The sequence below is a fragment of the Schistocerca americana genome, chromosome 2 (assembly GCF_021461395.2).
Source record: "Schistocerca americana isolate TAMUIC-IGC-003095 chromosome 2, iqSchAmer2.1, whole genome shotgun sequence".
Classification (NCBI taxonomy): domain Eukaryota; kingdom Metazoa; phylum Arthropoda; class Insecta; order Orthoptera; family Acrididae; genus Schistocerca; species Schistocerca americana.
Window position 1 is genome coordinate 861,319,700 of NC_060120.1, and position 14,844 is coordinate 861,334,543.

At 39.3% G+C, this 14,844-nt stretch overlaps 1 protein-coding gene across 5 annotated transcripts in view; it reads left to right on the forward strand.

The window, feature by feature from the left end:
• Positions 1-14,844, forward strand: part of LOC124595675 (microsomal triacylglycerol transfer protein) — a 202,154-nt gene that overhangs the window by 175,529 nt on the left and 11,781 nt on the right. For all 5 annotated transcript variants that reach the window (XM_047134532.1, XM_047134530.1, XM_047134531.1 and 2 more), the window contains 3 exons: positions 2,998-3,116; positions 8,332-8,985; positions 9,080-9,280. In XM_047134532.1, coding sequence (XP_046990488.1) covers positions 2,998-3,116; positions 8,332-8,985; positions 9,080-9,280 — 974 coding nt within the window. The remainder of the gene's footprint in view (positions 1-2,997; positions 3,117-8,331; positions 8,986-9,079; positions 9,281-14,844) is intronic.

Here is a 14,844-nt window from a genome sequence, read left to right on the forward strand (position 1 = left end):
AATGTTAAGTGTCATTGTTGATCTATATACACTCCTGGAAATGGAAAAAAGAACACATTGACACCGGTGTGTCAGACCCACCATACTTGCTCCGGACACTGCGAGAGGGCTGTACAAGCAATGATCACACGCACGGCACAGCGGACACACCAGGAACCGCGGTGTTGGCCGTCGAATGGCGCTAGCTGCGCAGCATTTGTGCACCGCCGCCGTCAGTGTCAGCCAGTTTGCCGTGGCATGCGGAGCTCCATCGCAGTCTTTAACACTGGTAGCATGCCGTGACAGCGTGGAGGTGAACCGTATGTGCAGTTGACGGACTTTGAGCGAGGGCGTATAGTGGGCATGCGGGAGGCCGGGTGGACGTACCGCCGAATTGCTCAACACGTGGGGCGTGAGGTCTCCACAGTACATCGATGTTGTCGCCAGTGGTCGGCGGAAGGTGCACGTGCCCGTCGACCTGGGACCGGACCGCAGCGACGCACGGATGCACGCCAAGACCGTAGGATCCTACGCAGTGCCGTAGGGGACCGCACCGCCACTTCCCAGCAAATTAGGGACACTGTTGCTCCTGGGGTATCGGCGAGGACCATTCGCAACCGTCTCCATGAAGCTGGGCTACGGTCCCGCACACCGTTAGGCCGTCTTCCGCTCACGCCCCAACATCGTGCAGCCCGCCTCCAGTGGTGTCGCGGCAGGCGTGAATGGAGGGACGAATGGAGACGTGTCGTCTTCAGCGATGAGAGTCGCTTCTGCCTTGGTGCCAATGATGGTCGTATGCGTGTTTGGCGCCGTGCAGGTGAGCGCCACAATCAGGACTGCATACGACCGAGGCACACAGGGCCAACACCCGGCATCATGGTGTGGGGAGCGATCTCCTACACTAGCCGTACACCACTGGTGATGTCGAGGGGACACTGAATAGTGCACGGTACATCCAAACCATCATCGAACCCATCGTTCTACCATTCCTAGACCGGCAAGGGAACTTGCTGTTCGAACAGGACAATGCACGTCCGCATGTATCCCGTGCCACCCAACGTGCTCTAGAAGGTGTAAGTCAACTACCCTGGCCAGCAAGATCTCCGGATCTGTCCCCCATTGAGCATGTTTGGGACTGGATGAAGCGTCGTCTCACGCGGTCTGCACGTCCAGCAAGAACGCTGGTCTAACTGAGGCGCCAGGTGGAAATGGCATGGCAAGCCGTTCCACAGGACTACATCCAGCATCTCTACGATCGTCTCCATGGGAGAATAGCAGCCTGCATTGCTGCGAAAGGTGGATATACAATGTACTAGTGCCGACATTGTGCATGCTCTGTTGCCTGTGTCTATGTGCCTGTGGTTCTGTCAGTGTGATCATGTGATGTATTTGACCCCAGGAATGTGTCAATAAAGTTTCCCCTTCCTGGGACAATGAATTCACGGTGTTCTTATTTCAATTTCCAGGAGTGTATATGATTCCATTTAGCTTATTATATAAGTGAATGACAAGTAATTATATGCTTTGTGTGTGGCACTCTCTACTTTCTGGCACCAGCAGGTCACATATGTTTGTTTGAAATTACTTGATTCTCTGAGATAACCATATTTACATTATGTTGGGTAGCTTATGCCATGTGTGCCATAGATATGCATTTTAAGTTTAATCTTTCCCTTATCTGAATTTTTCAAATGGCTTTCTATAGTTAAATAGCATTAAAAAAACTCACAGTAGCTCAGCAGGTACTTATTTTCCACATCTGATGAAAAATGGTCATTCTTAAAGTGACTATTTTAGTGCATACTTCTTTCCTGATTGAGTTCCCTCAGCCAGTACATGAACAACATGCTTCCTGTGTCATTCAGAGTCATGATGAACATTTCAGCACAAGGATGGATGCAATGGCATTTATGATTAACTGGTTAGATGATAAGGGATCTTACTAAAAGAAAAGGAAACAGTTATTTAAATATCCAACATATGTTAAAATGAAAGCCAATGTCTTAGTACACCCTAAGTTTGTTTCCTGTTTGTGAAGGTTTTGCAGCCAAGTTAATATCCATAATTGTTAAGTTTGCTAGTTCTTTACTACTTCCCCTCATACATGTGAAGGCTCGTTACGTAGTCAGAAGTGTAGTATGAGGATTTGGCTGTACTTTGTTGGGACTATTAATGACAATGAGAATAGAAAATTGTGTATCAAGAACCCCCCCCCCCCCCCTCCCCCCTTTATCCCCCTGCTCTCAATAATCACAGTACTAGAAGTAACCTTTCACTTTTCAGTCATACACCTGTATCTTTTAGAATCAGTGTTTATAATGTTACCACTTATTTTACTATCTGTTGCAAACTCTTTATTGTATGATAGACTGTTGGGTGCTAGTACGGTTTGAAGAACACTATAGTAAGCTCATGTGTTGATGTCTTGGCCACCAAGCTCAGACGATCTGAACATGATTGAACACATTTGGGACATTATCTGGCACCAGCTCTGTGCCCACAAACCACAGGCCCATAATTTACAAAATTACATCGACATTTGGTGCCACATACCTCCAGAAACCTACCAAGGTGTACGAACACGGTATTAAGCAGGTGGTCATAATGTTTTTCCTCATCAGTGTATACAATTTGCTTGAAGCCTTCAATCGATTTTCAATTCAAGAATGGAGCTAAGAAGAAACGAAAAGGGATTGAATGATATATAGAACATGCTTTATCAGTTTCCGTTTCCTTTAAAGTCTGAAAGAATCATTCTCAAGATCATGCACTATAGGCACAAATATTTATATTTTGAACACTCTAGTTAAGAAAATTGCAGGACAGAATCAGTAAACAACAATGCTGAAAGATAACCATTCAACAGAACCTGAATGTGGTGTTAAATGTCTGTGTCACACATAAGAGACATTCTTAGTTTTTGGGCTGCCACTCTTTTTCTATCGTAAATACATATTCCAATGTGTGTGCACCAGCACTCATTAATTACTATGTTTTGATATTTGCTTCTATTTTTAGGTGTCTTGAAACTTAGTCATGAAACAAATCCAAGTGAGAAGCTGGAAGAAACTATTATTCTAACTGCTGCTGCTCTGTCAAATAGATTGTCTCATTTACCAGGAAGTGGACAGCACAAGGTAAGCCAAGATACTTCAAACAAGTATGATGATCCTGCAGAGTACATTTTAAACTGTTTACAACAAGAATAAAGCAGTAGATTCACGTGTTTGTTCTATAAATCTGCATTTATTATTTTCCAGTTTAGCAACTGGCAGGGCACATTTCATAGATTCATTTCAACTATTGAGCCTATGAACTACAAACTATAACCTCAATGCTGTTTTGTATTCTTCAATTGTAATGACTTTTATCCTTTTTACTTAGTATTTATTTAATACAAAGACTGTGATATGTCAGGAGAAACTAAAACATGTTGCATTTCAGCATGCTTCAACAAATGAATTGATAGCAAATTGAGGACTGAATGTAAATGAGTATATGAAGTTAGATCACTCCTCAACAAGTAGAAATGTTTAGCTGAATGCACTCATGTTTTCTCTCTCTCTCTCTCTCTCTCTCTCTCTCTCTCTCTCAATCACGTGTGCACACAAAATATTCTCTCCTAGAACTACAAATGGCAAATTTTTGTATGGAATGTGCATCTTTGTTTCACAATACAATACCAATTCTGAGAGACATTATTTGTACAGTTAATGTGGTCATGTAAATAAACCAGATAAACCAGCTGAATTTATTGCTGCGTAGTAACTGTAAATTAAAGACAATTTTGTCATAGGAAGTCCGTTGCTGTCATTTTCTTTTGAGTTTCTAAAAGATGACTGTAATGTTGACACTATATCGTGCCAGTTGGCCAAGTCATAAACAAGTGAGAACTTGGACTGCCTAATGGGAGAGAAGTGGAGCCAGGGTGTAATGGTCAAAGGAACTGCTGATTTTTTTTTAGTGTTGTAAGGATTGTACTTGAACACTTTCCTTGACCAGAATTAGTCCCTTCACTCATTGTAAAATAAGCAAAGAAAACAATGAGTGTTGCACAACACAGAGCAAAGTGGAATATGCAAAGCATTCGCTAAGGGCTACAGTGCAATATTTTACTGAGTAATCATGATAATTCAGGCCCTATCTCTACTGGTATCTTTTGTGAAAGACATCTGGTGCCACATACCTCCAGAAACCTACCAAGGACTTCTTGAATCCATGCAAGCAGAATCACTGCTGTACTGCATCCCAAAGGTGTACAAACATGGTATTTAGCAGGTGATCATAATGTTTTTTCTCATCAGTGTATACAATTTGCTTGAAGCCTTCAATCGATTTTCAATTCATTTTTTTCAATTCATTTTCATTTTTCTTGTGCCACTCGATGTCTTGCACAACTTTTATCTATTTCTGCCACCACTAATTCTCCAGTTTTGTTTTTAGTTCTTGTCACATTCTTGCACTGTCTCATCAAAGAAACCCTATTGATAAAAGATATATCAAACATTATAGTCCTTGTGGTATTCAGTCTGAAGATTCATTTGCTGTAGCTCTGTAGCTATCCTCAGTGGTCTGATCCCTCTAAAACTCAACCTTCCGCTCCCCACCCCCACCCCAATTACAAATTGATTCATTGATGCATCAGGATTTGTCCTATCAACTGAACCCTTCTTTTTAGTTGGGTTGTGCCATAAAATCTATTTTTTCCTCTACTAGCTCCCATACCTCCTCACTTAGTTATCTGATCTACCAATGTAATCTTCAACATTCCTCTGGAGTGCCATATTCTAAAAGCTCTTTCTTCTTGTTCATTGTTCCTGTTTCACTTCTATAAAAGTCTATATTCCACACAAATACCTTCAGAAAAAATTAACTAACATTTAAAATTTATGTTTGATGTTCACACACACACACACACACACACACACACACACACACACACACACATACACACATTTACTTACCAACTAACACAGTTAAAATTATTTCAGCATATATTTTAATTAGAAATTTCCCACTGTCAATTAAGAACAATATATTGGCTTACCTTGGATACTTCGATTGGTCAAGTGTTTTTTATTGTACTTTTTCTCAATTATTTTCACATTATCTGTAATTACCTGCATCTTTATGACCCTGCCATTGAAAATCACAGATAGTAAATTTTCAAACAAATATATTTCATTATATGAGAGCATGTTGGGAAGTATTGCTTCTGAATTTTTAATGTGAAAGCTCTTAAAGCTTTTTAAATAAAAACAAACATTTATTAACAATCTACATCAAACAATGGAAATCTGGATGGAATATTGACAGTGTTATGAAAAGTATAGATTAACAATATGAGAGAGGGAAAGTTGCTACTCACTATATAGCGGAGATGCTGAGCTGCGACAGGCACATTAAAAAGATTCACACAATCAAAGCTTTTGGCCATTAAGGCCTTTGTCAGCAGTAGACACACATACACGCACGCGCACACACACTCACGCAAGCGCAACTTGCACACACATCTTCAGTCTCAGAGAGCTAAAACTACACTGTGATCAGCAGCATCAGTGCATGATGGGCTTGGCGGTTGGGTGGGGTTAAGGAGGAGGCTGGGACAGGGAGGGGGAGGGATAGTACGGTGGGAGTGGCGGACAGTGAAGTGTTGCAGTTTAGACGTAGGGTATGAGAGAAGGTGCGGAGGGGGGAGGAGGTAAGTAGCGGAAAGGAGAGAAATAAAAATAAAAGAAATTAAAAGACTGGGTGTGGTGGTGAAATACTGGGTGTGTAGTGCTGGAATGGGAGCAGGGAGGAGGCGGGATGGGTGAGGACAGTGACTAACGGAGGTTGAGGCCAGGAGGATTACAGGAACGTAGGATGTATTGCAGGGAAAGGCCTATCGCAGCTCAGCATCTCCGCTATATGGTGAGTAGCAACTTTCCTCCTCTCATATTGTTACATTCCATCCTGGATTTTCCATTGTTTGAAAAGTATAGATTGCTACTCAGCATATAGCAGAGATGTTGAGTTGTAGATAGGCACAACAAAAAGGCTGCCAAACAAGTAAGCTTTCAGCCAAAAGGTATTCTTCTGAACTAGACAAAACACACACACACACACACACACACACACACACACACACACACACACACACACTCTAAGCCAGACTGTCAGTCAGACCTTGGTGGCCAGAAACTGTGGGCCTGTGTGTGTGTGTGTGTGTGTGTGTGTGTGTGTGTGTGTGTGGACCAGACGTCCTGTTCTTCTTGACATCACATTTCACTAAATCTCATTACATCTAAATTCAACCTATCAATTTTCCTTTTTAAATTCTACTTATCTTATTAAGAGGTCGAATGTTCCATGTTCCAACCTGTAGAATGTTAGTTTCGTTTTTCCTGACAATGACATTTTCCTGAGTCATCTCAGGCAAGTAATCTGAATTGGGGGGGGGGGGGGCTGTTTTACCTCTAGAATATTTTACTCAACAGGATTTAACTGTAAAGTAGAACTACATACCCTAAAGAAAAACAAAAGCTGTAGTTTTCCCTGGGTTTCAGCCTTTTCAGTACCTACTATGTTGGCTAATATCACAAAGCCAGATAGTCAATTGTCCAAATTGCTGGCTTGCGATACAGAAAGGACTACTGACCCTCTTTGGCAACCACAGTTTCATGTGGGCTGTCCACAGATATACCTCTGATCTGGTGCAGCTACAGTACACACACATACACACACACACACACACACACACACACACACACACACACACACACCCTTCTTTATTACTGAGGCATGCAAGGCGCCCCACTTCAGCAAGTTCCATGGCTCATTTACAGATAGATATGTTACATAGATAGAATATTAAACGATGACTTTTATTTATTTTCATCTGTGAGGCTGATATCAGATGTACAAGAAGGAAAAGAGGTGTTTTTCTCCCCCAGAAGTCAACATCTCAAAACTTGCATAAAGGATCAGTAGCAAACAATAGGGCAAGAATCCTGATAAGTCAAGAATATGCACTCAAAATGGTCCATATACAGTATAAGGTAACTTTTGGGTATTTTCAAAACTTGCATAAAGGATCAGTAGCAAACAATAGGGTAAGAATCCTGATAAGTCAAGAATATGCACTCAAAATGGTCCATATACAGTATAAGGTAACTTTTGGGTATTTTGTTGAAACCTGACCAAGAAGAAACTTTCAACAGCTATAATTAAACCTGTAGTTCTTAGTGTAGCCAGTAGAAATGGAATGCTGGATCTACATGATCAAATTGGCCTTTTACTTGTTACCTAATACTTGAGATAATATTGTTCTGCTTTATATTTGTATCTGAGGAAAAATTAAATCAAGAAAACTAATAAATTGTGGAACAGATTTGCTGGCCAGGACTTTCCTGCAGGAGGTGAAATGTGTACTGGTTGCACACTTTTACTTCACAACTGAATGGAGCGTGCTGGGACAGAAGCTTGCGATGAGCTCGTAGCACACTGGCTGCTGAGACAAGCCCCACCTTCTTTTCCCAGAGCAGCCAGTTTATAGTGTATAAAAGAAATGAACATGTAATTGATTACTGCATTACAGAATTTATACTGTGCATCTTGGAAGTTTATAGTGAGTGACTAGAAAAATCAACTACAGCCTCTTCCCTCATGTTTGTAAATATTATTAACAATCACTATGCACAACAGTGCACACAGATCAAAACTATATTCACAATGGCTACTTTTTGTTATGGGGCACAATACTGTTGCATAGCTATGGTTGACACCGAACATAAACATTCTGGAGTAGCACGAAGTCAGCCAACTTCCACCACACAGAGGGACCATTTAAAAGTGTACATTTTCAGCAGTACTGCAAATACAAGTCAAAAAGATGTATTACCTAGCTTTTGGAACTGATAGTTCTTTCCTCAAGGAGGAGAGACAATGTTTGGGGCCGGTCAAGAAGGAAGGGCAGGTCACTTGGACCACTTGATGGGAGAGATCTACTTGTACTGAGGAACCTTCCTACTCTTCCACAACCTAAGACACTCTTCTACCCAACAAAGAAGCTGCTAGTTACAAGCTACAGGCAATGTGTGTCTTTTATTTTTATATGTGTCTATCAGAAGTACTGCACTCCAGAAAGTAAGTACTGCTGGGCAGTGAGTCCGTGTCGCAATTTATTATATTTCCATTCTTGTTTTCATTATTTTTTAAGAATGCAGTAAACTTCTGTTCCACTGAAAGCTATTAGCCTTACCCCATGAAGGCACTCACATACTGTTACGGATTAAGTCAGTGTCATATTAACCATAAATACTGTAATGAATAAAACTCTGACTGATAAATCCATTTTTTTATTATATCCAGGTGATTGAAGAAACAAGAAAATCCCTTGTTGATGGGCTCAATGACTGTAGTTCAGAAGAATGCAAGCAAAAATACTTAAGAGCCTTGCGGAATCTTGGCGATGGTAATACAGTGCCAGTACTTCTACAGCATGCTGTCAATGGTACCAAAAAGACCAGTGTGACGGCAATGAAGGCCTTGAGATCACTTCCATCAAAGTACTGGGACCAGACTGTTATATCACTAATGAAACGAATCTATTTTCAACTTGACAAAAAGTACGACTCAAGTGCTCGAACCTTAGCCATAGATATTCTGCTCGAAACTAACCCAGACAAATCTTTCCTCAAGGAAATTCTGATATCGCTGACTTCATTAGATACAGCATATGAAGTGAAGCAGTACCTCTGGCAAAGAGTGACACAGATATCAGAAAGAGATTTACAATTCAGGTCACTGGTGAATGAAATAATTACAGAAGAAAAAAGATTGTTGAAAAATTACCACGCAATGGCATTGAGAGGTCTTTCAACAGCATTCACAAGATCTCTATTTAGCAACCCATACGGTAATGCAAGTCTGGTTACTATACAAGAAATATCCAGTGGTTTTTTGAAGAGAGGTACAGTGGATGTTGTTCTTGAAATGAATGGAGAAACAAAGGAAATTTTCAGTGTAAGTTGGTGTCTAGCAACAATAGTACTGGTAATATCATGTATAATGTTCAACTGGGATGTCTATATTACAAGTAACTTCCAAATATTTTCAGCTTGGACTGTTTGCTGGAGGCCTTAGCTCTCTCATATCATCAGATGACAGTGATGAACCTGACGATGAACCTGCCACTGCTGGTATGGATGTTACTGCTCTTGGAGTTCAGTTGAGGCCATTTATTTTCTTCAGTGGGCAAGGAGATCTTATGGGTCATGTTTGGTCTGGTACAGCTTCAGAAAAGACTCCTGCTTTCCAGGTTTGTCTTTGATAGTACTTATACATTAAACAAAAATCATCACTATTAACCAATTATTTATTTCCTTTTCTATTAATTACTTATAATTGTTAGTTAATAAATGTCTTAATTTCATAGTACTGACCCATGTAATTAAACTGACATTTTTATTTAAAGAAAGTAAAACTAGTCTAACAAGGAAGTTCAGATGGCATTGCCATTTCAGTTCACATATTTTATTTTAACACAAAAATGTGATGAGAAAGAAACTTTGGCCTTTGCATGTTATAAATCTGATGCAGTCCATAGTTCTTTTTTTCATACCATACAAGCCTATGTAGACAATATGGAACTTAAATTAAATTTTTTTTTTTTATGCAGTGGAGAACGGCAGTGTGAGATCAAGCATCCTAAAAAATTAATCAAAGTTGCTCACTCTGGACTTTATTCTGTAGGAGCTGGGTTGCATAACGATAACACTGAAAGATTATGCATGATTAATAGTATATGTACCTGTAGCTTTTCTTGTTTGTGATTATACTTTGACTGACCATTGCGCAATCAGCAGTGGTGAACCTTTTCTTATATCACAAACAGTTATAGAAACACAAATGAAAACACTAGGACTACCCAAAATGTTGATTCGGTGTTTTTTTATTTCCACATATTCTGATACTCTTTTTTCTATGATGTATATACAAATGTCCTTTTGGCAAAGAGTCTTGCTTTCTTTCTGTGGGCCTTGTCCCACTTCAACACAGGGTCAGCCGTGTTGTTACAGATTTGGCAGTGTTAGGTGCAGAAGGTGGCCAGATGCCCTTCCTGTCTCCACCACCAACCCCTCAGGGCGTAAGTGGTATACCCCAGCTGTCTGCATCTAGTGTAATCCATGAAATAATGTGAACATGTGCGAATGTCTGTGAGTTGTGTAACTGAGGTGGAATGTGGGTGGAATGTGGGGACCAGTCTGGTAGTTACCTAGTGGGGTGTGGAAAACTGGCTAAAAGCCACATACAGACAGGCCGGCACACCGGCCCTCATCATTAATCTGTCAGGCGGATTTGATCCAGGGCCGGCGTGCCCTCCGGAGTCTAGGAAGCAGTGCATTAGCACTCTCAGCTACCCTGCTGGGTCTTGGCAAAGAGTACAAAATGCAAACAGCGGACCTTTCCTAGACTCAATAATGCACAGAGACTGTTCAGAATATTGCTTCAAGAAAATAGTTACATTTTTATGCAATAATGAAAAACAAAACATCTAATCAAAATACTACAAATATGATAAAAAAATACACAAATAAAACAACAGGTTACACAAAAATAAAGCCTCACAGGTAACAAAATACAGTCTAAAGATTTATACCGATTACTTAAGCATAATGACAACACATGAAACAATTGGGGTGCAGGTGGAAAGTAAAAAGTTGGGATCTCCTGCCTTAATCAGGATACTTGGCAGGTATGGGACAGATAAAAAATCTGTTCCCCAGATGCAGTAAATGGAAACACTTAAAAATGTGTGAAGTGTTTAGCATTCAATATCAGGGGCTTGTCCCTCTGGCAAAATGGAGAAATAAGTTGGAAAAAGAAGCTTCCAAATCTCTTGAGGTACCAACATTCTATTTCTAGTTTTGAATCTCTCCAATAAGTTCACTTGATCTGGGGTCATGGATGACCTGTCCTGCAACTTATACTATATACTAAATATCACTATTATCTCTTCTTTCTGTACCATTCCTACTTCTGCTAAAGAAACAATATACTTAGTTTAGAAGTTGGCAGTTTTATGTTTTTATGTGAGTTTCACAGTATACCATATGGGGAGTAAATTTAATATAGTCCTCTACATTATAAAAACTACGAGGTATGTACTGTAGCATAAAGCTTTCTCTAGTCATGTAGAGATAGCGAATAAGCACAGAATGAAAATGTTGCAATAGGTGGTCATGACTGAGCTATTGCTTGTGAATGGTTGATTGTAAGTTTGCACCTACTATCTAGTGCCATATTATCACATAAAGTAAGAAGACTTCAGTGTTAAATACTGAAATGTGATATCAAACTTCAAGCTTCAGAATTGACATTACATATGATTTAACTGATTGTTGTTTTTCACTTATGTTGATAGACGTTTTAGTGAACTAGTTCAGTTTTCAAACAATGCCACAATAAGGCACACAGAAAATGATTACACATGCAGGACAATTAAAAAATGTATTTTTGGTTATTTTCTGTTTTGTAATGGCTTTATTTCATTATTTTTGGCCAATTAATCCATATCTGACAAATTTTTTTCTGCCATGTATAATTTTGTCACAATGGACAACTAGAAAGTTAGCAAAACACAATAAGGCACACAGAAAATGATTACACATGCAGGACAATTAAAAAATGTATTTTTGGTTATTTTCTGTTTTGTAATGGCTTTATTTCATTATTTTTGGCCAATTAATCCATATCTGACAAATTTTTTTCTGCCATGTATAATTTTGTCACAATGGACAACTAGAAAGTTAGCAAAACACAAGCAGCTCAAATGAAAAGAAATTTTTCAGTATGAGAAGTACTGAAGTGAGAACACAAAAAAACCTATTTAGTACATAGAAATGAAGTGTTGATTCACTTTCATTTTCCTTCTCTCTTCTTATTAAAGCATCTAGTAAAGCTTATTCTCCATCTTATTACCTGCTGTAAGCCATGGATAAGTGACCAAGATGTCTCCAATCAAGTCTGCACTCTAGTGGCCCTAAATAATCTTTACATCACTTTGATGTCTTGATGCAAGTGCTCACATGTTCTTTGATGACACCAACCACAGTTTTTGTGGAAAAAATCAAGGTGACTGTTCAAGAAATGAATCTTGAGGCTCCTCAAACAGCCTAACTTCCTGAACTTCTCCAGCGTATTTCTTTCATCATCAATCTTCTGACCAAATTCACCTCCAGTGCCAAACTCTTCATTTCAGAGTAGCATGTGCACTCAACATCCCGATTTATTGGGAATATTACTATCTATGTCTTCCAGTACAGTTATTATCCTCTACAGCTCCCTCAAGTACTGTTGAAGCTATTCCTTAATGTCTTAACATGTCTTACCATTCTCTCCTTTCCTCTTGTCAGAGTTTTCCACACATTTGTCAACTTACTGCAGAGAACTACCTCACTTATTATCAGCCCATCTAATTTTTAAAGTCCTCCTATAGCACAGTGCCACAAACACTTCAAACATCTGCTTTCTGGTTTTCCCACAGTCCATGATTCACTTCCACACAATGATGTGCTCCAAAAAGAAATTCTCAGACATTTCTTCATCAAATTAAGGCTAATGGATGATATTAGTAGGCACTGATTAGCCAAGAATGCCATCTTTGCCTGTGCTAGTCAGCTTTCTACCTCCTCCTTGCTTTGTCTGTCATGTCTTATTTTGCTTCCAAGGTAGTAGAGTTCTTTCATGTTATGATTCCCAATTTTGATAAGTTTATCACTACTTTTATTTCTGTTGCTACTGATTACTTTTGTCTTCTATTTAGAAACCTCATTCCATTGCATCTTGCTTTCATCAAGGATAGCAAAACTTATCACTGATATCCTTTCACCCTGAATTTTTATTCCACTACTGAACCTTTCTTTTATGTCTGTCATTGCTTATTTGATTTATAAATTGAACATCAGGGTGGCAAAATACATCTCTGTCCTAAGCCCTTTTTACTCAGAGCATGTCATTCTTGATCTTCCATTCTTATTGTTCCTTCCTGTGTATCACCCTGTCATCCCCAATAGCTTTCACCTATTTTCCTGAGAATTTTGATCATCTTGGGTCATCATGATTGTCAATTTTCTTTCCTATTCTTCTGTATATTATTCTTGTTATCAACATGTACGCATGAGCTATTAAGCTAAATGTTTGATAGTTTTTGCACTTATCTACACTTGGTATTTTTGGGATTGTGTGGATGTTATATTTCCAAAAGTCTGATGGTATGACTTCAGACTCAAATATTCTACAAAGCAACTTAAATAATTCTTTTATTGCCACTTGATAGTAGAAATTCAGAAGTAATGTCATCTATGGCTTCTGCTCCATTTGACTGCATGTCTTCCAAAGCTCTCCTTGACTCTAATACTGGATTTCCACTCTCTTCCATATAGACACCTATTTTGTCTTCAGTCATGTCATCTGACAGTTCCATCCCTTTATAGAAGTTTTCTGCTCTCTCCTCTGCATTCAATAGTGGATTCTTCTTGTGCTCTTAATGCCAACACATCTACTTGTAATTTGACTGAAGGTCATTGTTGACTTTTCTGTATGCCAAATCTGTCTTTCAGTGACCATTTCCTTTTCGACTTCTTTACGTTTATCTTCCTTGCAAGTCCTTTTGATTCCATTCCTATATCGCAGTATTTGTCCCTTTTCTTGAACATTTCTAATTTTTGTACTTCCTTCTCTCATTGATCAGTTTTTGTTGAACTTTGTGATTGCTCTTATTAGAGTCCTACATCCCTCTTCAACTGATCTGCCTACTGTTGTATTATCACAGTGCCTACAGCCTTAGGGAACTTCAACTGCACATCATCATTCCTGATTAGTCATTGTCCAATTTCTTTCCACACTGATTCTCCTAGATGATTATCTGATTCTCTTAACTTCAGAACTACTCTCCATCATTACTATAGTGATCTGTATCTATATCTGCAACTAAGTACACCTTATAATCCAATATGTGCCTTCAGAATCTCTGTCTGACCGTGACGCAATCCATGTGGACTCTTCCCATGTCTCGAGCCCTTTTCCAAGTTGCCTCCTTCTCTCAAAACTTATTGCAGAAGTCAATCAGTCTTTATTCTCACTCATTTCTACGCCAAGTCCATATTCTCGTGTAACTCTCTCTTCTGTTCCTTCCGCTATTACTGTGTTCCAGTCACACATGATTATTAAATTTTCATATCCTTTAACTAACTGGGTTACATGTTTGATATCCTCACATACTTTCACTACCTCTACCTCTTCACCTTCTGTTTCTGTTATCAGCACCTATAACTGGAGTATGGATGTTGGAATTAATTCGCTGTCAATTCAGATGACAGCAATTCTATCGCTGAACTGTTCACAGTTAGGCTCCACCTTCCTACCCATGACAAATCCTACTGGATAGATCAACATGACTTTTTCCCCATTACATATCCTGTGGATACACAATATATATCTTTAATGCAGTCTATAGCCTTCTGCATCTTATACCATTTATCATTCCTAATTCTTGCAACTTTTAAGGGTAGTTTCCTACTCGAGGTCAGGATGATGTCCTAACTAAACCTCTGTCCACTCCTCTGTCCTCTTTGACAAAGCTGTTGGCTGCATGGGAGTGACTCGTACTGGAAGTCTCTAGCTACCACTGCTGATGATTTTTTTATTCAAAATTTAAGCAGTGGCGGGATTAAACCTGGGATCCAAGACATTGTGATTAATAATTAGAGATATTTCCCATAGGATCACAGTGATGATGGCTGCAATAGGAATATAATGTGAGTTCATTATGTTGCCCTAAAGTGTAGTAATAGTCTTCTAGAATGATTATCAAGCCTCATT